Source organism: Eptesicus fuscus, chromosome 16 (assembly GCF_027574615.1).
Source record: "Eptesicus fuscus isolate TK198812 chromosome 16, DD_ASM_mEF_20220401, whole genome shotgun sequence".
In the NCBI taxonomy this organism is placed as follows: Eukaryota; Metazoa; Chordata; class Mammalia; order Chiroptera; family Vespertilionidae; genus Eptesicus; species Eptesicus fuscus.
Genome location: NC_072488.1, coordinates 61,759,345 through 61,787,130, shown reverse-complemented (window position 1 = coordinate 61,787,130; position 27,786 = coordinate 61,759,345). Strand labels below are relative to the sequence as shown.

General features: G+C 40.4%; 1 protein-coding gene across 2 annotated transcripts in view; it reads right to left on the bottom strand.

The window, feature by feature from the left end:
- The window catches only part of REV1 (REV1 DNA directed polymerase), a 108,575-nt gene that overhangs the window by 29,765 nt on the left and 51,024 nt on the right, over positions 1-27,786 (bottom strand). For both annotated transcript variants that reach the window (XM_054727899.1, XM_054727900.1), the window contains exons 4-8: positions 23,524-23,692; positions 12,144-12,296; positions 8,358-9,064; positions 5,866-5,973; positions 2,786-2,902 (exon numbers count right to left, since the gene is read on the bottom strand). In XM_054727899.1, coding sequence (XP_054583874.1) covers positions 2,786-2,902; positions 5,866-5,973; positions 8,358-9,064; positions 12,144-12,296; positions 23,524-23,692 — 1,254 coding nt within the window. The remainder of the gene's footprint in view (positions 1-2,785; positions 2,903-5,865; positions 5,974-8,357; positions 9,065-12,143; positions 12,297-23,523; positions 23,693-27,786) is intronic.

Sequence of the window (27,786 nt, the reverse complement as noted above, 5' to 3'; positions counted from 1 at the left end):
GTAGTCTAAGGTACCCGTCTTAAGAATTACAGAAACCATGCTTGAGATGAGAACGGTATCTGAGGTCCCTGTGCTCCCAAGGCCCTGCCTGAGAGGCAGCGCCTGGGGTTCCCCTGGGCTGGGCTGGCTGACCTTTTCCACGTGCAGCAGAGTGCGTGGATCCCTCCACCAGCGGAGTGAGTTGCTTCAAGGGAGATTCGGGGAAATGCAGGGACACACTGTCCTCACTGGAGGGCAAAGTAGAGAACTGCTCATCAAAACTTGACAAACTAGACGGGCACATGGAGAATGTGGAGGAACGGTTGGAGAAATCAGAGGCCAGGACCCAAGTCTGTGAAAAAGAAATCGCTGAGAATAAATCTATGGCTAGTACGAATTTTAAAACTGTTGTTCTTTAGAATGAACACTGAAGTTGTTGAAAGGACAGGAAACATTTGCATCATGGAATCCCAGGAGGGATAAAAAGGCCTAACCATGATATCTTGAGTATAAAGGGATTCCAGATAATGAGGGTCATCAATGAGAAGTGTCATCGCTGAGCATCGCTCAGGAGGCAGCTAACCAAAGGAAGCCACGATAGAGTCCTGCTTACACTGTCTGTTAGACAAGAGTTTCTGAATATGACCATTAAGAAAATAAAGCTTTTACAAAGAGCTAAAGATGCTACTTACACTCTGCCTACACATACAAGTCAAAACATTAGAAATGAATTTGTTTTTAAGGTTAGTGTGCAGAAGCCAAAGAATCTAATTCCCAACTTTATCCTCAAAATTTTACAACTTAGTATCATATTTAATAAGGACTCAGAGAAAGAAAGACAGGAAATAAAAAGTAAAGAGGAACAAAGGCATTGATAAAACAAGTTCTAGGTGCAAACTTAGTTGCAACCAAACTTTATAATAAAGGGCAATCTATCCATTTTATATGTGACAAATATTTTGGTAAGCTCTTAATGGTTTGTCAAAAGGCTAACACAAAAGTGAATGATATGAAGTTAAGAGAAAGAATATAAAGTACAAAGTATCATATTCATCTCTTTTAATGATAAAAAATCCATTTTTGACAGTTTTCAATGGCAAGTGAAATTTCAATATTTCTCCTAATATTTACCTTCCAGTTTACCATCCACACAAGAAGTGGAGGGATGTGAATTAGAAAAGGTCATTACAATGTCATGAAAATCCAGTGGCTAAACTGATGAAGACCAATTGACAGTAAGTTTTGTTAACAAACTGTTTATGGTCAGATCATTTGTGAATGAAAGGAAAGAGTAAGAGGACTGTCTCTCAGCTACTCCTAAGGAAAGCTTGCTTGACAAGGTCAAAATTCCAGATGCAAACTGTTGAAATAAGAATGCATGTGGCAAACACAACATTTTACCCACTGGAGAAACTCTGAGCGCTGAGTAACTGAGAGATGTTACTGACCAGTATGCACAAAATATTTTTTCCTTCTTTCAACGTTCATTCAGTAAGTTTTTACTAATGTCCAATATGTGACAAGTGTTGTGCATTTCCTTAAGCTACTTGGCTTCTAATACCACACAGAAAATACAAAAAGAAAACCACAAAACCATACTACCAATACTTAAGAAACTGCCCATATTGTCAAATACCGCAATACAACTAAATCTCAGTACGCTCAAAATATTCGCTACCTCAAGATCTACTCATGACACTCAAAATATCAGAATCTTAAAAATCTCTGAAAAGATTTAAAGACCGAGAAAAGCTTTAGGTAATCTGGAAAGTACAGACACACATGAAGCATAAAGATGTATGTACCTACAATTATTTTCCTTTATACCTATACCATGTAAACAGATGATCACAACCAACAAAAAGATTAATCCAAAAAAATAAAAATAAAAATAAAAGGCCTTAGTGATGTCAACTAGCCTTCCTGTGGCTTTGATTTCATTGAGATCATTGCTAAAACAAACCCTAGGTTTCATAACTGAAAATTTAGGGACCTGAAAAAATTGGGACGAAATTTAACTGCACACCTTCTGACTACTTTCTGATTAGCATTTTTATTTTCTTTCTGATGAGCATTTTTCTGAAAAAAAAAAAAAAAAAAAAATTTTTTTTCTGACAAACTAAAACATTATTTGGCTTTGCAAACATCCACGAAGAAACTGATTAATGTTAAAGAATTTAATTTCTAAGCAAATATTTCTCAGGAGAGAAAAAAACCCACAAGAAAATATTAATAGTATTTCAATAAATTTATGATTTTTATTTTATTAATAGCCAAAATTTAAAAGCCACAGAGAAAAGAAAATGTTTCTAATATGAAATAGGTTCAACAAAGATATGAGGAATGATTTATCTTCTTATTCCAGTAATCTAAAGTCCTACTCTATATTATTCCACTGCCTCATACAAATCTTTAGCAGCATAAACTTTAGCGTCTTCACTGTAATCAGTGATCAAACAACTAGCAATGAACTTGTGAGTCTAGAGGCTTCCACAAAATAATGCCCATGATTTTCATCCCCAATCTAAATTTATACAAAGCCAACTAATCACAACTTATAAAACATTTTTCACTCTCTGTCCCAGGAAAATATCATCATCCAATTCAACCAAGCAAAACTATAAACCAATCATAGATATTATTACACTTTGATTTTGCTTTAAGGTATCACTGACACCTTAGAACACCTGAATGAAAAAGCTAATTAATTCAACTGCTTTTGTTGCTGTAACGACAATACCAACAGCAAAAGCCAGAAGTCTTCAACAGGAGCACTGTGACTTCAAAGAGAGCTCATGATTTGTACCTGCTTTGCCTTTCAGGATTTTGTTCTGGTAATACTGCCACTCCAACTGCGGGTTAGCTCCTGGACGCAGAGGTGCCCTTCCTGTGCCTCTGTTACTTGTAACAGCCACGGGCTTTCCTGGGAGGAAAAGCATAAAATTATTTTAAAATCTAAGTACAGGAAAGTTAAGAACACTAACAATATGTGAAAGAAAAGTTTTCAAAAGATTTAAAAAACATATTTTTTCTTTAGCTTTATTTAGGCGTTAATCCATAAATGAGCTATTATTATCTTTGAATATTATCAATCACCATGTACAAATCATTTAAGTTTCTCAGCACACCCCAAAAAAGTAAACTACTGACAATTTGGATGCATTTATTCAACTTTAAAACAACATTAGCACCTAGCTTTCCAAGGTTTTTGTTTGGTTTCTTACAGCTGGAAACAGGCAACTCAGATCCTAGATTCAGACTGGAGGGGCTAAGGAGAGAAGGAACTAACTAAGATTTTTAATATTTCCGGTATCAGAAAAGTAGAGTAATATCTAAACAAACCGTCCAATTTTACAGCAAGAGACACAACATACATGCAGAGGAATCACAACCTCACCTACTATTTAACCAAATGTTGAGTATATAGTACTATTTTGGTTTATTTATAAAAATGTTTCAGTATCACTTCCTTGTATGTGTGTGTTAAGTTACAAGATAACTACAACTTCTAAAGCTACAGCATAATTACTTCACACATATTTTACTGGATGCATTTGTTTTGAGAACAAATAATAAACAATAATAAAAAAGTCACTAATGGGCTAAATCAATTTTTTTAACATTTAAATACTCCTTTCAGAGGTGAAGCAGCAACTACTTGTGACAAAAATAAAGCTCTGGTATTAACCCCAATAGCTCTGTGCTGTCCATAAGGGAAGAAGTGACTCTCCTAAGAAAATGCTACATCTCTCAGACACAGATAGAACTACTGAAAAATCCAGAATAAATACATTTTAAAGTACTAGTTAGCTAGCAAATATTTGAAATTCCACTAAAACAATAACAACGTATTTTAGTGCTATTCACTAACACAAAATTAAAATTAAAAAGTTGGAATGTTCACTATGTACAGAATAGTTATTTATTCAAGAGGAAGCATAGTGACCCAAGTCATAAAGACATATGCTACCATAAAAATTCCCACTTACTAACAAAGTAGTATTAAATATAAGTAAAAATATGAAAAATGCCCAATGCAGGTCCCTGCCTACATTAGTCAGAGCCTTCAGTTGAAGAGTTCTTCCCTAAAGACCTGATTTCTATAGGAAGAAAAACATATTTTTCATAGTAACGGAGTTTAGAAAATTTAGAAGCAGGAACAGATTCTGTGAAGGAAAATTATAAATACTTCTTAAAAAACATTTTGGCCAAGACCGGTTTGGCTCAGGGGATAGAGCGTAGGTCTGCGGACTGGGGGGTCCCAGGTTCGATTCCGGTCAGGGGCATGTACATTGGTTGCGGGCACATCCCCGGTGGGGGGTGTGCGGGAGGCAGCTGGTCGATGTTTCTCTTTCATTGATGTTTCTAGCTCTCTATCCCTCTCCCTTCCTCTCTGTGAAAAATCAATAAAATATATTTTAAAAAAAAAACATTTTGTGGCCCAGCATGGTTCAGTGGTTGAGCGTCAACCTATAAACCAGGAGGTCATAGTTCCATTCCCGGTCAGGGCACATGCAAGCTCAATTCCCGGTGGGGGGGTGTGCAGGAGGCAGCTGATCAATGATTCTCTCTCATCGTTGATATTTCTATTTCTCTCTCCCTCTCCCTTACTCTCTGAAATCAATAAAAATAATATTTAAAAATATATATTTTGTGATGCTTAGAATATTATCCTATCTAATAATAGACAAATATGCAAATTGACCATACCTCTGACACACCCACAAGCCACGCCCACCATCCAATCAGAGCGAGTATGCAAAGTAACCCAAACAAGATGGCTACAGCCACAGAGAGCAAGGTTTTCTAGGTAACAGAGGAAGACAAGCTTTCTGCCTGCCCTTGCCAGGCCTAAGCCTCCACTCAAGCTACAAAGTTTCAATTATAGAGGATAAACAAATTCAAACAAATGGGGGCAGAATGGAGCTTGAGAGAGCAGGCCAGGGTTGCCGCCGGCAACAGGGGAAGCAAAGCTTTCCGCACACCCTGGCTGGGCCCACCCGCTTAAGGCAACAAAGTTTCAATTATAACCCCAACACAAATGGCTGCCACCACAGAGGGAGCCCCAGACTTGGCTCCACTCCAGGCTACAAAGTTTCAATTGTAGAAGGAAAATAAATTCCAGATACCATGGCCTCTGCTTGGGTTGCCAGGGGGCGTGGCCGGCCTGCAAACCTCCACAGGCCCCTTGCTCAGGCCGCCCCACACCCCAAGGGAACCCCCACCTGATCCGGGACGCCCTTCAGGGCAAACCAGCTGGCCCCCACCCCTGTACCAGGCCTCTATCCTATCTAATAAAAGAGTAATCTGCAGATTGATCATCACTGCAACACACAATATAGCTGTCCCCATGTGGTCAAAGATCCTGCCCCCATGTGGACACAAGATGGCCACCACATGATGGCCAGCAGGAGAGGGCAGTTGGGAGGCATCCGATGTGCAAGGGAGGGCAGTTGAGAGGGACCAAGCCTGCAAGGGAGGGCAGTTGGAGGTGATCAACCCTGCAGGAGAGGGCAGTTAGGGGTGACCAGGCCGGCAGAGGAGGGAAGTTGGGGGCAAACAGGCTGGCAGCAGAGTGGTTAGGGGGTGATCAGGCTGGCAGGCAGAAGCGGTTAGGGGCAATCAGGAAGGCAGGCAGGCAAGCAGTTGGGAGCCAGCAGTCCTAGATTGTGAGAGGGATGTCTGACTGCCCGTTTAGGGATCCGACTGCCCACCGGGATCGGGCCTAAACGGGCAGTCGGATATCCCTCGAGGGGTCCCATATTGGAGAGGGTACAGGTTGGGCTGAGGGACAACCCCCCTCCGTGCACGAATTTCGTGCACCGGGCCTCTAGTTTATTTATAATAACATATGAAGTTTCTGAAAACATAAAAAAGAATACAGACCTTTGAGATCTGGCCTATTTCGTATACCCACTGATACAAAGAAGCAATCCATATCAACATGCATTATACAGCTCTGATGTCTGGGTGAACTCAATACTGACATATTTCCTAGAAGGAAAAAGAGAATGTTCAAAACCCAAACTAATTTTTAATATAAAATTAACAGGTCTAGTTAATATTACATATTATATTTTTAAATGCTTACAAGTTGAAGTCTTAAAAAATATAGAATCTATTATAGATTATTTCTATCACCTCAAGAAAAGGCAAATTTCAGTTTCTTTAGCTCTAAAAGTAATTCTGATACAGACTGAGCTTCCCAATAATTAAAATCAATTGTGAAAATATCATTTTCCCCCCTAGGCTATATTCTAATAAAGTCTCAAATTAACAGTTTGTCTAAACGCTTAACATTTCTGTGTGCTTTTTTATAAAAATGTATAAAGGTGCTTTCATATACTTAGTTACATAGAGCTAAGCAACTTCAAATGAACACTATTGCATGTAGCCTACAAACATTCTTTGATAAAATAAAAATTGCTGCTATTACTGAGTGCTTGGTAGGTGTCAACCACTGTTGTAGGAGGTTTACATGTGAGAATTTCAATACTATGACAGGCAATCTTATTATCCTTATTTTACAGATAATAACTTGCTTATGAAGTCACTCAGCCAGTAAGAGACTGAGCTGGTATTCAATCCCAAGCAGATAAAGCTGTTCTAAACAGACATACTTAAAAAAAATAACTTAACCTTTTGCACTCGGATGTCGAGTGTGACTTGACACAGTTAGCATTAGAATAAAGGAATCGAGAAAAAAGTAAGCGAGTGCAAAGGGTTAAGAAGCAAAATCTACGTATAAATTCTCCTCATGCATTTAAACCCTATTAAAAGTCAGCTCTAACGCTTACATGAGTGTTCTCTCCTAAGGTCTCTGGCTTCTAATCATCCTGAGCAACAGAGAGGCCATCGGGGTTAGTTTAACTCTCATCCAGCCACAACCAGAGCTTTCCTCCACACCAGTCTCACCCTACCCTTCCCCCTAGCCCTGCAGGGTGGACAGCCTTGGAAATATGACCCCTGAGCTTGAAGAAAGTTCTGGCCTCATAAAGGAGTTTTCCTCTGGTAGATTTAAGGATACTAGTACCGAAGGTTTCTCTTCACAACAGGCTTCCAAAAAATTATACATCTACTGCCCAGAGGTTCAGGCCACTCCAGTTACTAAATTCTGACTGCAAAGCATGTACCTAGTTCTATATGCAAGGCACTGAGCCTTTGTTCATGTTATCTTCCTTAAGTCCCCAACCCCACCAGGTGAGCATGATGGAGCAGCACTCCACTGCAGGGAGGAAACTGAGACTCAGAGAGGGGAACTATGTGCCCATGGTCTTGCTTCATGAGAGTAAGAGTCAGGGTTTGCGTCAGAGTATGTTATCTAACTCCAAAGCCACACAATTCCTTGCTGCCCTCTATATTTCCTTCAAAATTGATTTATACATCTGAACAATATTAATTCTGCTGCATTAAAGTATTATATAAACAATGTAAACAACCCAAAATAATGGCTTTAAATATTCAAGTAGTACAGAATGCATATATCAAATACCTATTGAGTACTTTCATACAAAATTTCCCATTTTATTCCCATTCATGGAACTAATTCATATGAATTCTTTGAAGCTTTCAAAATTAAATGACCTTTAGGTTACAAGGCCAAGGCATGATGTCAAGATAATCTAATATCTATAACATTATTCTGAAATATTTTAGAAATAACAAAAAGCATTTAAGAATACATCAACCAGCAAAACACAATAAAAAAAGAGAGTCCCCTCACTTTCTAGGGCAGAACCATGAGCTTCTCTCTGTACCTCAGTTTCCACAGCTATAAATTAAAGGGTAATAGTAGATGTTCTCAGAGATCCCTTCCCCTGGGGGGCGGGGAGATGTATAATCTGTAAAAAGCAACTAAAACCTCAAACCAGATACTAATTTATAATAACTGGTACAGAAATACAGCTTAATCTACTTATATGTGAAAATACTTAATCCTTCTAAAAGTTCACCACTGCAATTATAACAACTATGCCAAAGTTATTTAATTATTTAAAAATCATTATGATGTGAGCTTTCAGAAATTAACAGTTACTCTTACCAAACCAATTCATTCTTACAGGACTTTAAGCACTGAATATAGTATGTTATATTTTACATAGTTCAAAACTTAAACAACTGGTAAGGTCTACATGATGAATGAATGTTGAAAACCTTGTTAGTGTTTAAATTAGCTAGAAAATTTAGCCACACTAAAACTTAATTTTGTAAAAAATATTCTAATAAATAAGCTTTCTATAATGTTATTCTTTTTGTAAACTATATAACTGATGTTGCCAAAGGCTTTTAAGCTTAGTATTGATCAGAATACCAATGATAGCTTAAGAACAAAATGATCAAGCAAAGCTGTTTATTAAGAAAACAATTTTAGTATCTACCTGTGTCAGTTACAACAAGGGCAGACCTGCCTGTTTTCATTTTTTTTAACTTTTCCCTTCCTGGGAAGATACCATTACTTTGTCTTTGTAGGTTATTGACAAACTCAGTCAATTCACACTTCCACATTGATATGTGATGCAGTCTTGAATGAGAGTAGAAGTCTGAAATAAAGCTGCAGTCTGAGGGTCTGGAGGGCACTGAAGGTGCTGCCTTGCTAAGAGTAGGTCCTGAAGTGCTTTTTGTGCTTGAAGGCCCCTGAACAGTGGAGTAGTGAGCACCATTTATTTTAGTGTTAGTGTGCAAAGACGAGAACGAGAAGGAATTAGTTCTGTGTGGATTCCGCACGGCATCTGTGTTCCTGGTGCTTGGTTGCGACAGCTGCACACTGCAGTCTCTGAAGTCGGTGCTGCTATTCTCAGCCTTCTCCTCCCTCTGGGCAGAGTCTGGGGAAAGCCTGCTGGCAACACTGTTGCCCACGGGCACCCAGCAATCCTGTGTCTTTAAGGCACCATTAGAGCTATGAGTGTGGCCATTGAAAATGGCAGGGCTGTCTCTGTGAGGCGGAATCCCGTTTTGTCTCCTTTCTGGAAAGATCTGCTCCAGCTCTGCAAAACTAAAATCACTACTTGCATCTTCTTCATTCCAACTGTTCATTCCATTGGCTTTGATTTCTTTTTCTGTCTCAAGCTTCTTAATTACGTGATTTCTAAAGCAGGAAAAAAGTGTTCTTAAATTAATGTCTTACTTTCAAACTAAAATAATTTTTCATTTAAACATTGCCTTGGTGATACACACTTTGATATCCCCCACCCCCTCAAACTTGAAAAATTAAGCCACAAGTTTTATATTCTTTTTCTTCCAACAAAAAATAATTTTTGCTAAACCAAAGTAGCAAGATAACTAGGAAAACTCTAGAACATTCACAGCCTTTTAGTTTTTATTAAGCTTCAGACACCACCAGACATACAATGGCATCTTATAAGGTTAAGAAAAATCCAAAAAACTACTTTCAACTACTCTTCCTACCAAAAATTAACTGGAATCTGTAAGCTCTAAATACCCAGTTTGTAGCACAGTGTCTGGCATGTACTAGGCAGTCAATAAATATTTCCTGAATTATTGCAATATGAATAACTCCCATAAAATAGGTAAGAAAGTTCAAGTTCTTAATTTCTACTTTTAATTTCAGTTTTATATAAGGCATTTTTCAGCACATTAAATCCAATATGCTACAACACTGAGGCCAGTATTAGTTTCACTGAGGACAAGCCTGACAGCCCATATTCATTAATCCATTAATGGGGCCAACTGTTGTACAAATGGATAAAAAAGAAAGAACCAGGTCAATGTGCATCGCTAGCTCAGTAAGATTTATACCTAGAAAAATGAGGACACTTGCCCTAGTAACGAGGAAAATGGCACTTCATTTATAAAAAAGCATATTTAGATACCAAGGTGGTCCAAGGTAACCTGGACCAAGTCTCCTGATAACAAGTGTATAAATGCAGGACCAATGCCAAATGTTATGCTAAATTTACACCGTGGCTCCTCTAATGTTTGCTTGGTAATGCTCTATAATAAAGACAAAATTCATTTGCATTCAAGAATCACCTAAGAAACCAAAACAAAAACCTGAATTATGGAGCAATAATTCATTCTTAGAAAACAATCAAAGTGTTAATCTAATTACATTTCAGACTTCAGTTGAGGGTGCCATAGTCATAGGTGAGATTACCACAGTATTACCAGGTTCAATCTAAAGTCCCTCATCCTAATACTAACATGGTATATCAGTAATGACAGTCTGACTACACAGAAAAGCCACATGCATCAGAACATTACCACCCATTTCTGGGTTGGCTCAGGCTCAGGCTGATCATCTCATGGAATAGGACAGCCAACTCTGAGTAGGTCCAGTCCTCACAAATGATCACACCAGTGGCAAGGGGAAAAGAAAACCAACTGAAAACAATTAAAAGAGGAAGGAAAGAAAACCTAATTTGTTACATGTCAGAGAAAGTCTGCCTTTGAGATAAAGAGAAAGCTATGGAGCAAAATGTCACACAAAAGAATTACAAAGAAATCTGTAAAATGTACTGAACATACCGAAAAACAAAGATTATAGTAACAAAAGTGAAGTTAGAAAAGTCTTAACATCTATTTTTCTGTGTCACAAGTAAGATTCTCCACATGTTTACTAGCAACACATGCAACAAAAACATATATATTAGCAGAAAACACCTTGCAAATACACATTCTTTTTATTTTTCAGTCTAGACAATGGGTATTTACAAAGTAGCTATACAGGAAATATATAATCGGTAAACATACATTTAATAGGCAATAGTGTAAACGTATTAAGAAATAAAATCTAATAGGTAAATTTTCCCTAAAATTGACACAGAGAATTTCAAAAAACACATATAGGCCCCCTTATCTGCAGTTTCCCTTTCCACAGTTTCAGTTCCTGCAATCAGCTGTAGTCTGAAAATATTAGATATAAAATTCCAGAAAGAAACAATCTGTAAGTTTTAATCTGTGCACCTTCCTGAGTAGCCTCATTACTGAGGCATTTTATCATCTCATATCATAAGAAAGGTGCGAACAGTACAATAAGGTATTTTAGAGACTTTATTCATTTAATTTTTACTACAGCATATGATTTTAACTGTTCTATTTTACTTTTAGTTATTATTGTCAATCTCTTACTGTGCTAATTTATAAATTAAATTTTTATCATAGGTGTGTATGCATAGGAAAAAAGATTGTATATACAGTATTTGTACTATCCACGGTTTCAGTCATCTACTGGGGGTCTTGGAACATAATCCCCTGTGCATAAGGGGGAACTACTGTGTCTATGTTTCTACTTTTATTAGTGTGAGAAAAAAATATGAAGTTATGTATTCAAAGGTTCTCTGGTATGACTTGTACACCTTCATAGTACTAAAAAAATTAAAAGTTTTAGGTAACGTGAAAACATCTGAATATGTTTATAAATGAATACAAATTAAATAACAACAAAAACTACAGACGGCAGTGATATTGGATACTCCCAGGTTAGATTCCTGGTCTTTGGGAAAAGATATATCCAATTCCCAAAGCAAGCAACTTAATAACAAAGAAGAAGGCTGATGGTAATAATGAACCACCTGATATACAAGTTAAGGTAACAAACCAATTAATTTAAAATCAACTTACCCAGGATTATTGCAATTAAAGCTTAAACCAATATATGTTTAAAAATCAGTCACATGGAATAAACTCTAGATTCACCTCTAACTCTATAACATTTAGGGTCACCAACTAAATTTTTATTAATATTAAATATTTACATATTTAGAATTGTTATGAATTTGGAATTTTTCGAAAATAACCTGGAAATATTAACATTTTTGTTATTTGACTTTCTATGCATGACATATAACAAAAGTATAGCTGGCACAGTTAATTCAGTTTTTGAGAAAGCAACATTCTTAGCAAATTTCTTGTATGGAAATAATTACTTTCAGAAAAACCTATAAAAATTTTACTTCTAATAAATTAAGATCCATTAGTTTAACATGGGAATTTAAAAAGACTGAAAAACCTTCCCTGTTTACATTTTATTTATGAAACTTTCATGATAAAAACAATTTTTTGGTAAGACACCCACACACCTATTTCCGCATGTTTAGCATAGATGAATGGCCAGGTTATACAGCTATTTCTATCTTCAGCAGAGCAGGAACCATACCCAGTGCTAAAAGCAAGCTTTGCAGCGTTACCACCCTAGACAAACTTACACCCTGTTGTTGAGCTGTTTGGCTCCATTGCTTGGACCAGGCGCCGGGTCCTCAGGTTTGCATACAGGATTGAAGTTGAGACTTTTCTGCACAGTGGACTGCTTGCTGTACAGCTGATAGGGAATGTAGGACAGGAGTCGTCCAGCTTTGATGCTGCAACAAAAAGTAACAGCAACGTAAGAGTTCAATACGTGGGGGAAATGAGCTTTCCGTGAAAAAGCAATGTTCTTAATGATGGGAGTATTTCATCACTAGCAAGTCATCTTTCCTATTAGTCCTCTTCCTCTGTCTTTGAGATTCTAACATACTACTACTTTGAAGAATGACATTCCACCCATGAAAAGACACACATCTGAGATCTTAAAAATCACTAGCCGACAATCCTGTGGCAAAAACAAACAAACTACAAAGTAAGATGAGAAAAGCACGGAGTTGGACTAAGACTAACTAATATTTTTATCTTGACTTTAATATTGACCACAATTTCCCCTCAAATAATTGTACAATCATCAACACTTTCTCAAATCCCATCTCGCATATTAAGTTTTCCTAGAATAAGTAAACTAGATGAGGATTCCCAATTTCCACAATTCATGTTAGGTCTATTAAATGTGAAAAATTCTAAAATAGCCCTGGCCAGCATGGCTCAGTGGTTAGAGTATCAGCCTACACACCAAGGCTCTCCCGGTACCTGAGTTTGCAGGTTTGATCCCTGTCTCCAGGTGGGCATGTGCAGGAGGCAGCCTATCCATGTGTCTCTCCTCACACTGACGTCCCATTCCTTCCCACCCACCCTCTTCCCCAAATCTCTCCCTTCCACTCTCTCACTCTAAAAAGAAAAAAAAAAAATCAATAGAAAAATATACTCTCTGTGGGTATGGATAAAAAAAGAAGGGACAAAATGAAGGACCTCAACTTTAAGAGTAATAAATAAACTATTTTAATGGAAGAGTGACTGAGACAAGGCCATTTGAGGATATGAACTCTATGAGGGCAGAAGCTATTGTAATAACCTCTTCCAAATGTTCATTACCTACTAAACATAACCAGTAAAAACCAGAGTAACACCAGTATTATTATAATACTAGGTAGTACTAGCACATTAACTGACACTCCCAAACAACTATTCTTTTGTTCTGCAGAACTAAAACTAATTTGATTGCTGTCTTAATCTGATTTTTGCTTTCTAATAAATTAAGTTATATATGGTTATTATACCATTTAAAGTATTTTCAATTTAAAATAGCCAACCAATATACTGTACTTATGCTAACATCCAAATTTTACAAAAGGCTCTTTAAGTATCAGAAAATGTTTCCAAAAACATTTCTGGCTTTAAACCTAAAATGAATAGTAAGAAAGTCATATTTTAATTATTTAGGAAAAAATTAATAAGTAACAAACTAAATATACTTTATTATGTCATAAATCCAAGAGCTTGACATTTAATTTTCTCAAAGGACACTACAAAACATGTAAGAAATGACTGAATTACCTAACAAAAAAATAATTAAAAATATTGAGTCAACTCTGAACATAGGAAAAGTGATGATATATGCTAAATATGAAACTATAAAATGTTAGTCTATATGTCCTTTATGTAATTATATCAATAATAGAGGCCCAGTGCACGAAATACGTGCACGGGGGGATGGGGACTGTCCCTCAGCCCAGCCTGCACCCTCTCCAATCTGAGACCCCTCTCACAATCCAGGACTACTGGCTCTCAACTGCTCGCCTGCCTGCCTGCCTGATTGCCCCTAACCGCTTCTGCCTGCCAGCCTGATCACCCCCTAACCACTCCTGTGCCAGCCTGATCGACACCTAACTACTCTCCTGGGGACCCGATTTGCCCCTAAGTGCCCTCCCCTGCTGTCCAGGTCACCCTCCTCTGCCAGTCTGGTCGCCCCTAACTGTCCTCCCCTGCAGGCCTGGTTGCCCCCAACTGCCCTCCCCTGCTGGCCTGGTTGCCCCTAACTGCCCTCCCCTGCTGGCCTGGTCACCCCCAGCTACCCTCCCCTGCAGGCCTGGTCGCCCCTGTCTTCTCCTGCAGGCCTGGTCACCCCAACTGCCCTCCCCTGCAGGCCTGGTCACCCCCATCTTTCCTCTCCTGCAGGCCTGGTTCTCCCCAACTGCTCTCCCCTGCAGGCCTGGGTCCCCCCAGCTGCCCTTCCCTGCCAGCCCGATCACTCCTTACTGTCCTCCCCTGCAGGCCTGGTCACCCCTAACTGCCCTCCCCTGCAGGCCTGGTCTCTCCCAACTGCCCTCCCCTGCTGGCCTGATCACCCACAACTGCCCTCCCCTGCTGGCCATCTTGTGGTGCCCATCTTGTGTCCACATGGGGGCAGCCATCTTGTGTGTTGGAGTGACCATCAATTTGCATATCACTCTTCTATTAGATAGGATGTATTTAGTAATTCTACCTAAAGCACCTACTGTATCCAAATGCTATAAGGACTACATTATGATGTCAAAGAACATACCAGTGACATTTCAATTTTCATTTACCTAATATTATCAGGCCAAGTTACTTTTGTTTTATTTTTTAATTTACTTTTATCAAGTTTAAAGATTTCATTTGACTATCAGAATCAAAATCCTAAAATGAGATCGTATATTAAATTACTATTCTTTTATAAGCTAAGGTTTATATTATTGTTTTATTTTATAAATCTTAATTGTTGAGAGTATTACATGTGTCTTGCTTTTCCCCCCATTAATTTACTATTCTTTATCAAACTTTTTTTCTTCCTTTAACAGTTGGTCTCAACTGCCTATGGATGCTCTTCTTATAGTATTATTATGTATTTCACCTGCTTCCCCCACGTCAGATGCAGAGGTACTTAATATGTGAAGTAGAACCCTAACCGTAGCCTCTAACTTTTCATTACATATAGCTGTAACTAAGGGATAAGTAGAGAGGACGCTCAATCACTGAGCCACATCAGCCAGGCTTCTTTGAGGAGTCTTAATTCTTTTTTTTTTTTTTTAATTTGAGGAGTCTTAAATCGTGCTTAGTCCTATAGCCCAGCCCCACTAAAGTTATCTCTAAAACAGAACTTTGTATCTAATAGTTCTCAAAATAATTTCCTATTTCTGTTAACTGACAATGACTTTACACTGACAGTTATAACCAGATTTGGGGAAATTATACAAAAATGAATATACAACAAAATCATCACTACACTAATTGCTGTTCTGAACTTTTTCTTCTAGCTTATATTATCAGCACTTTCTTTATATGAAACACTTCTGCACATCAAATGTGTTTATGGTTCCAGTCAATGTCTCAGTTTTCCTGTATTACAGAAACAGTATCTAACACTGGTCTACACACCCACCCATGGATTCAGGCTCTGTCTTCTTCCTTACTCAAAAGTGGAATTAAAGCAAGAAAGGATCTAATGATGTGCTAAGGAAAAATTGAGCTGTTTTTGCCCATTCCACCAATAAGCAAAAATCATCTTTATGCACCAAAATTAAAATTCCTTTTGCCCCACCCCCACTATCTAAACTTCCCAACCACTCACTAAGACACTATGAGCTAAGAAAAGGAAATAAAAAGGTATAAAAATATGTATGAGATTCCTTGCCTTTACACAGATACTGAAAGTTAGGCTATCCATTCTTTTTTTTTTTTTTTTTGGGGGGGGGGGGCTAATCATTTTTTAGCTCCTAATGTCGAAGAATTCATTTTCTAATAAAATGTTACCTACAACAAGTCAGTGGGGTATAGTCTGAAATGTGTGTGTTGGTTAGTTAGCCAAATAAAAATATTATTAGAAGAATTCTGTAGTGCTATGTGAGAAAAATGTAAATGACACCAAGATTAAATTTTTTAAAAAGCCAAATCTACACCAGAAACTGGAGTCATGCACATTTTCTATAAAGAATAAATTGAAGCAAGACACAAAACCACAAGGAAAATGAAAAAATCATGAGAGATAACGTTGCAATCAAATTTTAGTTGAGTTTAAATAAGCACTCTGATATTTACATTGAATATAATTAGAGTTTTAGCCCATATGAAGTATGAGCTCTTTGGAGTCTCTGAGTATATGACAAATGGGCTAACATATTAGAACTTGAGAGCTTAAAAAGAAAGGACAAACTCTACTGAGCATCAGTCACTCCCATTAGAAGACCCCAGTGAGTGGCATGAACTGAATAATGGAGACCACACTCTCCACTCACAGCAGAGCCATGAGAGCCTAACCACAGGAGGGAGGCAGGTTCCCATGCTAAAAACACGCGAGATACAGTGAGCAACAACAAAAACTACATTGACCTGCAATTACTTAGGACAATGCTTTTAAACTGCGTTCCATGGGACTCATTGCTTAGTGAGGAGCGGGGTGGATCACAGCAGCTTCTCATTAACTATTCTAAACTTCAAATCTCAATATAAAACTTCTGAAGAAAAAGAATAGGCAAAAATATGAAAATCACTGACTTATACTATATGCAAGCAAGTGTAGGATTTTCAAGGCAGAGGCTTCAGTAAAATAATCTCACATTTTACACGCACACACACAGGCGTCTCATTAAAGGACTTTCCAGCCCCTTAGCAGTCCTGGCCCTATAATCATGTGTACGTACAATGACTCAGGTTTCATGATACAGACACAGACACCAGGGAATTCTAATCAAAGCCCAGTAGTCACCCCACACACTTAGAAGTGGTAGCTGCTATTTAAACTGCCCAAACTAAAAACAAGAAAGCTAATTATAGAAGAGAATATCATGTATCATCCACTAAATAGCTAATACAATGTTTAAAATTTTAAGTATAACAAAACATCATTAAAACACCACTGAGGAGTAGCCCTGGCTGGGTAGTTCAGTTAATTAGTGTGGAATCTAATACACCCAAGTTGAGGGTTCAATTCCCAGACAGGGCACATATAAGCTACAAGAAACAACCAATGAGTGCTTAAATAAGTGGAACAACAAAACGATGTTTCCTTCCCTCCCTCTCTCTCTCCCCCATCCCTCTCTTTAATGTCAATAAATAAAATAAATACACCAACACTGAGGAAGGGAAGAGATAAATAAGACTGGGATTAGAGTGTAAAAGGAAACAGTAGTGTGCTATAAGAAAAATAATTCCATCCTCTGACACAATAGACAATGACATTTATTTTATATATTAAGATATGTGCCTAGACGGATCCATTTGCACATGGGCCAATTCACCTACAACAAGCTTAATTAAATGGCAGAGCAGACCCAAATAGGAGTCAGAAAATCTGGACTGAATCCTGCTGTTCTTAGGCAAAGTAGTTAACCTTATCAGCCCTGCCTTCTCATATATAAAATGAAGCAAACACGCCCTAGCCAGTGGCTCAATGGTTAGAGCATTGCCCTGAGGATGGAGGGGTCAAGGGTTCGATTCTGGTCAAGGGCACATACCTCGGTTGTGGGCTTGATTCCTGGCCCAGTCAGGGCAAGCTCAGTAGGCAACCAGTTGATGTGTGTGTGTGTGTCTCTCTCTCACATTGATGTTTCTCTCTGTTTCTCACCATACATTCCACTCTCTCTAAAAATCAATGGAAAAAATATCCCAGGGTGAGGATTACCAAAAATAAAATAAAATAAACAGGCCATATAATCATGGTATTCAGTCACTTTAATCATTTAACAACAGATGATTAGGCTTGACTTCAAACTGAAATGCTATCCATTAAAGTAAATTTTAAAACTTACAAAGGCCACAGTTACTTTTTCTATTTTATTACTGCTAGCTGCATTCAGGGCAAGAAAGAGCAGGTATAACGAAAACAGCTGTCATAAAACCCACCTTTTTCTCAGCAAGTCAAGTCCTACCTGATAAGAGCCTTTTTCACCTCCTCTCTCTTACTGTCCATGGAGCTACCCCATACCCTCCAAAGCCAAACCAAATATCCCCAGATCAAAATTCTAGCCTTAACACAAGAATAGGACTGGAATGTCTGTATGCAACAACACACACCTGACTCTGGAATGATCCTAAGTTCTTATACTGAAAACTTCACAATTCCTTTTTGAGACACACAGCGAAAGGCCATGTTCATTGACCTTATATAATGAACTGACAGTGACTAAGTCATTGAGAATACAGCACAAAGAACCAGTGAGATGTTCCAGGAATGGTCCTTCAGAAATCCTCAAAGATTGAAAAAATGCTTAATTAATAAAATACACTTGGCTTTCTGGAAGCACTTTAAAAATATATATATTTATATTTTTTAAATTGATTTCAGAGAGGAAGGCAGAGGGAGAGAGAAACATCAATGACAAGGAAAAGAATCATCGATCAGCTGCCTCCTGCATGCCCCATACTGGGAATCGAGCCCACAACCTGGGCATTTGCCCTGACTGGGTATTGCATCGTGACTACCTGGTTCATAGGTCGACTCTCAACCACTGATTATGCCTGCTTGGCTAAATGCACTTAAAAAAAAAATGCTCTTTTGACTTTTTGAACTTTATTTATTAACTAGGGGCCCGGTGCACGAAATTCGTGCACTGGTGGGAGGGGGGGTAGGGGGGTGTGCCCCTCAGCCCAATCTTCACCCTCTTCAATCTGGAACCCCTCAGGGGATGTCCAACTTCCAGCAGTCGGACATCCCTCTCACAATCTGGAACCGCTGGCTCCTAACCACTCACCTGCCTGCCTGCCTGATTGTCCCTAACCCCACTGCCTGCCTGCCTGCTCGCCCCTACCTTGATCTCCTGCCAGCCTGATTGCCCCTACCTTGCCCTCCCCTATCAGCCTGATCACCCCAAACTGCCTGTGCCTTGGCCCCCCGTCTGGCCTCCCTCTGGAGGCACCACCCCCATAACCCCAATGCTGCTGCCACTGCAGGTGGTTATGGCTGCCTGAGCCTTGGCCTCTATAGCCACTGCGGCTTTGTCTGGAAAGATGTCCAGAAGACAACCACTCTAATTAGCATATTACCCTTTTAGTAGTATAGATTTGGGGACCATTACAACCACGCAGAACTTGAAGAAAACACATGGCCCTGGTCAGTTTGGCTTAATGGAGAGAGCATCGGCCTGTGGACTGAAGAGTCCAGGTTTGATTCTGATCAGGGGCACACATGCCTGGGTTTCGGGCTCAATCCCCAGTAAGGGGCCTGTGGGCGGCAGCTGATCAGTGATTCTTTTTTTTTTTTTTAAATATATTTTATTGATTTTTCACAGAGAGGAAGGGAGAGGGATAGAGAGCTAGAAACATCGATGAGAGAGAAACATCTACCAGCTGCTTCCTGCACACCCCCCACCGGGGTATGTACCCTCAACCAATGTACATGCCCTTAACCGGAATCGAACCTGGGACCTTCCAGTCCACAGACCGATGCTTTATCCACTGAGCCAAACCAGTTTCGGCTGATCAGTGATTCTTATCATTGATGTTTCTATCTCTCTCTCCCTCTCCCTTTCTGAAATTTTAAAAATATATATATATTTTAAAGAAAACACATGATCTTCACTTTGGGCTTTGTCATCTTACAATATCCTTTGTGCAGTGTTTTAACTTCCCTCAACTTTCCTTTACCCACCTTTAAAGTGCAATCTATTTTGGGGAAGATGATCAGGAAAGTGATTCCAGTGGGTAGAAGTTTTTTTTGGAGGGGATGGGTCATGAAGATATTTAAAAATTGAGCATGGTGATGGTTGTACCACTCTGAATTTACTTTAAAAAACCAGTTCATTGTACACTTTAGGTGACATGTACAATATATGGGTTATATCTCAACAAAGCTGTTCTTTTATTTCTTTTTAAATAAAGACCAGTCTTATAATCAGTTGCAGGTGTTTTCAGAGGCCCCTCAAGATTTGCTTACCATGTCCCAAATCACGGCTGTGATTCCCAGTTGCCTCCAGTCCTGGTGGATCTGGATGGTGTGGTTTGCAAAGGAGAAGGTGGCAAGAGGCTTAGGGAATTTCGGCAACCCCATTCCCCCGGTCTCCTCATAGGGCACCAGGGCCATTCCCACTGTGCCAGCTCTGCTCCCTTTAACCTGTTGGGCAAAAGAATCCTGCGTGCTCTGGCCAGAAAGTGCATTCTTTCTTAGCTGGCCCCGATGCTTTTTTTAAGGTCGTTTTATGGATTCAAAAGAATAAACAGAGATGTGGAAAGCTTTTGTCAAGGCAGACACCCAGGGAGCGCCGGGCTCGGGCCGGACACGCCCCCCGGGTGGCAATCAGCATGCGGACACCCAGGGAGCGCCGGGCTCGGCCCGGACACGGGTGGCGATCGCCCCCGGGACACCCGCGGAGCGCCGGGCTCGGCCCGGACACGCCCCCCGGGTGGCGATCGCCATGCGGACACCCAGGGAGCGCCGGGCTCGGCCCAGACACGCCCCCCGGGTGGCGATCGCCATGAGGACACCCGGGGAGTGCCAGGCTCGGCCCGGACACGCCCCCCGGGTGGCGATCAACCCCGGGACACCCGCGGAGCGCCCGGCTCGGCCCGGATACGCCCCCCGGGTGGCGATCGCCATGCTGACACCCGGGGAGCACCCGGCTCGGCCCGGACACGCCCCCCGGGTGGCGATCGCCCCCGGGACACCCGCGGAGCGCCCGGCTCGGCCCGGACACGCCCACCGGGTGGCGATCGCCCCCGGGACACCCGCGGAGCGAACAGCTCGGCCCGGATACGCCCCCCGGGTGGCGATCGCCATGCTGACACCCGGGGAGCGCCCGGCTCGGCCCGGACACCCCCCCCCGGGTGGTGATGGCCATGCGGACACCCACGGAGCGCCGGGCTCAGCCCGGACACGCCCCCCGGGTGGCAATCAACCCCGGGACACCCGGGGAGCACCGGGCTCGGCCGGACACGCCCCCCGGGTGGCGATCGCCATGCGGACACCCGGGGAGCGCCGGGCTCGGCCCGGACACGCCCCCCGGGTGGCGATCGCCATGCGGACACCCGGGGAGCGCCGGGCTCGGCCCGGACACGCCCCCCGGGTGGCGATCGCCATGCGGATCCCCGGAACTTACAGGATTGGGCGCAGCCATCTTGGTCTTCCCAACGGCCGGATGGGCCACCCGGAGTCCCGCCCCCAGCCTCTGGCAGGCCCAATCATGGGCATAGCGGAGGTGCGGTCAATTTGCATGTTTCTCTATTATAAGGTAAGATACTTGCTAATGTTTTTAGAATTAAAAACAAAACAAAACAGTTTCTCCTTATATATTACTAGAGGCCCAGTGCACAATATATATTCATGCACGGGAGGGGGTGTCACTCACAGTCCGGGACCCCTTGGGTAGGGTCCCTAAGCTTGGCTGGCAATCAGGGCCTATCGGGGCTTTCCTTCCCCTGGCTGCCGGCAGCTGGCCCTGCCCCCCACCGCTGCCACTGCTTGCCATCTGTGTGGCGCTGCCTCCCCTCCCCCACCACCGGTCACCTCCCTCTGTGGGTGACAGGTGTAGAGTGCGATTGCTTGGCTGGCCTGGGCCTCCCTCTGTGGAGCGATTGATTGCAGAGCCTCCCCGCCGATGGATCACCCCACTGGCCAGTGGCCTGGGCCTCCCTCTGTGGGGCGATAGCAGGGCCCCCCGAACAATCGCATTGTACCGGCCTTGGCTGGCCTGGTGCCAGTGTGTGTCATAGCGTGGTCATCCAGAAGGTCGTCTGGACGGTCGTTCTGCTGTTTGGTCGTTAGGTATTTTTGCATATTAGGCTTTTATTATATAGGATACCTTTCAATGTGCTAGCTTACACAAATTATTTCTAGTTCTCATATAACCATAGCAGGCAATTATCAGCCTTCTTTTACAAGTGAGAAACTGAAGTTCAGAATGACTGCAGAACTCTTCCCCAAGTCACGCAAGATGACAGGCATGCCAATTCCTGCGTTCAGATGTGAACCCAGGTGTGTGTCCAGAGCCCAGGCAAGGCTTTCCCACTATGCTATGTTGCCTCCCACTGAATCTGTGCTGCTACATCTGCTACACAAAGGAACTGAGCACAACTCAATCTGCTGAATAAATTTATCGAAAGTGTCAAAATTAGTGAAGCTTAGGATTTTTCCAAAAGCTTGGAATTGACTAAAAAAAAAAACAACCCCCAAAGTTTGTTTCATTTGCACTCCATAATTTAATCTGACCATTCTTTTATAGAATAACTGGAGGCCTGGTGCATGAAATTCGTGCACAGGTGGGGTCCCTAGGCCTGGCCAGTGATCAGGACTTATCGGGCCAGGCCATCTGGCTGCCAGACGTGGCCTGCCGGATGGGGCCTGATGAAAGGGGGGAGGGACTTGGGAAGGGAACATGGGAGGTTTGCTGGATGGGGGAAGGGACTGGGGGAGGTTGGCTGGCCATGGGAGGTTGGCTGTGGGAGCACAATGACCACCAGGGGGCAGCTCCTTCATTGAGCATGTGCCCCCTGGTGGTCAGTGTGCGTCATAGTGACTGGTTGAGCAGTTGTTCAGTTGTAACGGTTGCTTAGGCTTTTATATATTGAGATCAGAGGCCCAATGCACGAAATTTGTGCAAGGGGCTCAGCCTCACAGTTTTGGTGGCTTGTCTCAGCCCTTGCAGCCCGGCTTCATCTGGAAGGTCATTCGGCTGTCCGGTCTAATTAGCATTATTATGATTTATTATTATAGATAGATTATAATCTATTCATAGGTAAAATTATGATTTTAATCTTTTAACTTTCAACTTTCATAAATCTAGCAATCACTCATATATGATATTGTTTTAAAATATAAATCACCTAAGTATGACTCATTACCAAAGATCCAGATGACATATTTAAACTTAAGAAGTTAATATGAATAGCCATCACTGATTTACAGCACACCAATTCCAAACAAACAGGGAACATTGCCTAGCCCATAATAGGTGCATAAATATTTGCCAATGAATAACTTGTTTAGTCAACCTTCTCCTAACACCACATCCTGCTGCTTACCGGCTGATTGCCCTTAATTCCTGGTAGCTGAGGTTCCAAGAACATGAATGTAGCCATAACCGGTTTGGCTCAGTGGATGGAGCGTCGGCCTGTGGACTGAAGGGTCCCAGGTTCGATTCCGGTCGGGGGCATGTACTTTGGTTGCGGGCACATCTCCAGTGGGGAGTGTGCAGGAGGCAGCTGATCAATGTTTCTCTCTCATCGATGTTTCTAGCTCTCTATCCCTCTCCCTTCCTCTCTGTAAAAAAATCAATAAAAAATATATTAAAAAAATAAAAAAAAAAAAAGAACATGAATGTAGTACTTTTAAAAGGATGTCAAATCCTAGGCCACCTGAATTATCAATGTGAAGTTAAGAGTACAGTAGTGTTAAGACATTAATTACTTTTCACCCTTAAGAGGCAATGTAAGTATCTATAGTAGAAATAAAATGTATTCCAATTTTTAAACCTTATTAAAAATTACACTTACCTTTCCACAATCCATTCTGGCCGAATTACTTTTTGTCCCTTCAATTCTTTAATTTTGGCAGTAGGAAGATTTGTGGCAATAATGTGTGTTGTTTTGGACCTGGAATAATACACATGGTACTGGCCTCCATGCAACATCATTAGCTTTCTCAATTCCTCAGCAGAAGGATCTGTAAAGTTAATATTAAAATATATTATGAGTTTTATATATAAGAAAGTAGAGTTCTACCTGAATAATCCCTAGAACAAGCCATTCAAAGAGTCTATCACTGGTTCACTTTCTCCTGGGCTGTGCTGCCAGTAAACAAAGTTGGGAGGTAAATCACAAGGTGATAAAGCTATTTTGCCTTAGCACAACCTCTTCCCCTGGGTGCTAGAGACAGTCAATCAACACAAAAACATCTACTGCTAAGAGGTGCCTAGAAGAGCAAATAGGGACCTCAAGTAATGAGTAATAATAATAGAGCAAATACTTTTAAAATTTTGATCACATTTAGCTGTATGACCTTGATACTAGTATCTTTTTTTAAAATTGACAAGTATAAAGTCATTTATGAATCAGTTTACAGATTCCAATTAATCTTACAGCTCCTTCAGAATACAGCAGGTCCTCGAATAGCAACATTTTGTTATTGCATTAATGAGATGCCATAGGAACTGAACTTTCGTTTATATCAATCAGCCTATTGTAAAACTGGTTATGTCATTTCACTGAAAGTCAACAGAACCTATCGATAACATTAAATGATGACTTACTATAATACAATAGTCAGAAGTCCACCTATACAGAAGATAAACACTGCAGACCAAGAAACAGTGTATATTTTTCAACTGTTTCAAAATACTTTATTCTCAATACAACTATTAAAAATATCTTAAAACAAAAATAAATGTAGTTTATGTTTTCCCATTAAAAAAATGTCTGACTCACTACAGTTCTGTTATAGTTGGCATTTAATACTAGCAATTAAACTAATTACTTTCAATAGCTTTTCTATTTCTTTCACCTATTATCCTAATGAAGACTCTAAATCACACCTCCCTTAGCAACAATTGTGCCCTGGGTGGTGGTGGGAGGGAGAGGGAGAGTCACTGGAGGCTTATGTATCTACTTTGTTGTTCAAGCAACAGATTTTCCATAAGCCCAAACAATATAGGTCCAAGTATTTAGATGAACACTTTTCTTTAAAAAAAAAATTTTTTTTTAATTGATTTCAGAGAGGAAGGGAGAGGGAAGGGAGAGATGAGAGAGAATCATTGATCGGCTGCCTCCTGCACACCCCCCCCCCCAACCAGGGATGAGTCCACCCCCCCCCACCCACGCATGTGCCTTTGACTGGAATCAAATTCGGGACCCTTCAGTCCACAGGCCAACACTCTATCCACTGAGCCAAACCCGCCAGGGCTAGATGAACGCTTTTATTATAACTAATTAGATGAGTTTTAGACTTGAGAAAAATTTAAAAACTAAAAAAGCAAATACAGATATGCCAGGTTTAATTCATGGTAAATTCTACTGTGCAGATGTCATTTGATGTTACTGACCACACACACTGACATTGCCTGATAAGTGCAAGTCACATATATTAAGATTTCTTGCCCTAACCAGTTTGGCTCAGTAGATAGAGCGTCGGCCTGCAGACTAAAAGGTCCCAGGTTCGATTCTCAGTCAAGGACATGTACCTTGGTTGCAGGCACATCCCCGGTAGGAGGTGTGCGGGAAGCAGCTGATCGATGTTTCTCTCTCATCGATGTTTCTAACTCTCTTCCCTCTCCCTTCCTCTCTGTAAAAAAAAATATATATATATACATATATATTAAAAAATATATTTCTAAAAAAAAAAAAAGATTTTTAGTACCCTCAGTAAAATCATGAAATCATTTTAATAATACTTAATTTAACCCAATAGTTCCAAAACATTATCACTTCACCATGTAATCAATATAAAAAACTGAGATATTTCATATTCTTTTTTTCATACTGAGCCTCCAGAATCAAGTGTACATTTTATATTTACAGCACATCTCAATTTAGACTAACCCCATTTCAAGTGCTGTTGTTTTTAAAATATATATATTTTACTGATTTTTTTTTTTTACAGAGAAGAAGGGAGAGGGATAGAGAGTTAAAAACACTGATGAGAGAGAAAAACATCGATCAGCTGCCTCCTGCACACCTCCTACCAGGGATGTGCCTGCAACCAAGGTACATGCCCTTGACTGAATCGAACCTGGGACCCTTCAGTTCGCAGGTCGACACTATACACTGAGCCAAACTGGTTAGGGCTATTTCAAGTGTTTAAAACATGTGGCTAGAGGCTACCAAAATGGACACTGCACTAGAAAAAGAAATGAAAACAATGTTTAAATAAAATTAGTTCAAAATTCATAATCGAAGATTTTCAGGGGTCAGGATCACAAAAACCAAGCTAGAGCATCACAATGATTTAATGAAAAATGGTGGAAATGAGGTATCTTGCCAGTCAGGAATTTATAGTTTACTTAGTTTCTTTCCCTAAGATTAAAGAACTTGGCTCACCTTATTAAATACCAATGAAAAATACCAAATTAATGGATAGATACAATGCAATTATATGGACAGACACCAAATCCAATAAAAAGCACAGAAATGTAAAAAAATCATCTTACGAATTAATCTATAATTTTCCTAAACCAACTGTATTAAATGATTGAAACAGAAAGCAGGGGGCTGCCAGGAACACATTGCCTTTGCACGCACACGCTTCCATCTACTAGTTGCTCTTTGAAATCTAATTACTACAGAAATTTGGAACTGGAAAACCTGGAGAGTTCATTGTCCTTGTTTTTTTCATTGTCCTTTTATGGGATGAAGTTAAGGGGGCTCCTTAAAGTTCAATTTTGAAGACTCTCAAATATTCTTCAGTGTGAGTGAACCAGGAAACCAATCTATTAAAGGTAAGAGCACATAAACTATGTGATAACACTGAGCTGGGCTTACTCTTGGCTTACTCTTGTGTGACTCTGAACAAGTACCAGACTCCTTTAAGCTTTCTCCCCTTTCTTTAAAAATAACAAGTAAGGCCATAATGATGAATTAAGTCAGGCACATAGGAAGTACGCAATATAAAAACTGCTATTATTATAAAGTATGAAGACATCAGAACTCCTTTCAAGTAATGTATATGCCTTGATACCCCTGCCCTAAACTCTACAAAAATGGTGGAAGAAGACAATACATATGCTGACACATGGTGGCTCGAACTTGCAAACAAAACTGGAATACCAATAGAGCACAATGGACAGCAGCCAGGAACCACTCCATCAGCCCAAACAGCCTGATATGCAGCTGGTGGTCACCCTCATTATGACTATTTTTTGAAATTTTTAAAATAGTATTTCTCTTTGACTCTATTTCTTCAGCAACAGAACATACTCCCAAATTATAAGTTCAAAAGAATATAAATAATAGCTCTAAAGATTTGCATAATAAATTTAATTTTGTATTTAACACCCTTCTTAATTCAGCAGATGTGTGCTAATTGGAGAAAAACGTTTGTGAGATAGTATTCAACAGTATGAAATCTATGTGACACTAAAAGTTGTGTGACGGCCGGGCCAGTGTGGTTCAATGATTGAGCGTTGACCTCGGAACCAAAAAGTCACCGAGTTCGATTCCCAGTCAGGGCACATGCCCAGGTTGCGGGCTCAATGTGCAAAAGGCAGCTGATCAATGATTTTCTCCCATCATTAATGTTTCTATCTCTTTCCCTCTCTGAAATAAAAAAAAAGTATTTTTAAAAAAGTTGTGTGACACACACAAGGGACCCCATCCCTGCAATCCACTACACGTTACTTTTCTTCATAGTACTGATAATCTAAAATTACCTTGTCTATTCATTTACTTATTGTCAGATTTCACCCCAGAACATATGCTCCTTGAAGACAGGAACCTTGTCTGTCTTACTTCCATGTATCTGGCTCAAAGCAGGTGCTAATTATCTATTGAATTAACTGAGATCCACAACGCATCACAGACTTCTAAAATATTTACTCAGTCTCTTAAAAATTAAGCCAGACAGAAGACTCCAAAGTGAGACTGACTGGATTAAAATCCTAGCTATCACTTGCTAGTCACATGGACCTTAAGCAAGTTACTTAACTTCCTAGGCCTCGGTTTTCTCATATGTAAACTGGGGATAGTAACAGACAGCTGTTGTGGGATCTAAAAGAGCCAAAAATTATAAATTGCTAAAAAAAGGACCATGCACATAGTAAGAACTGC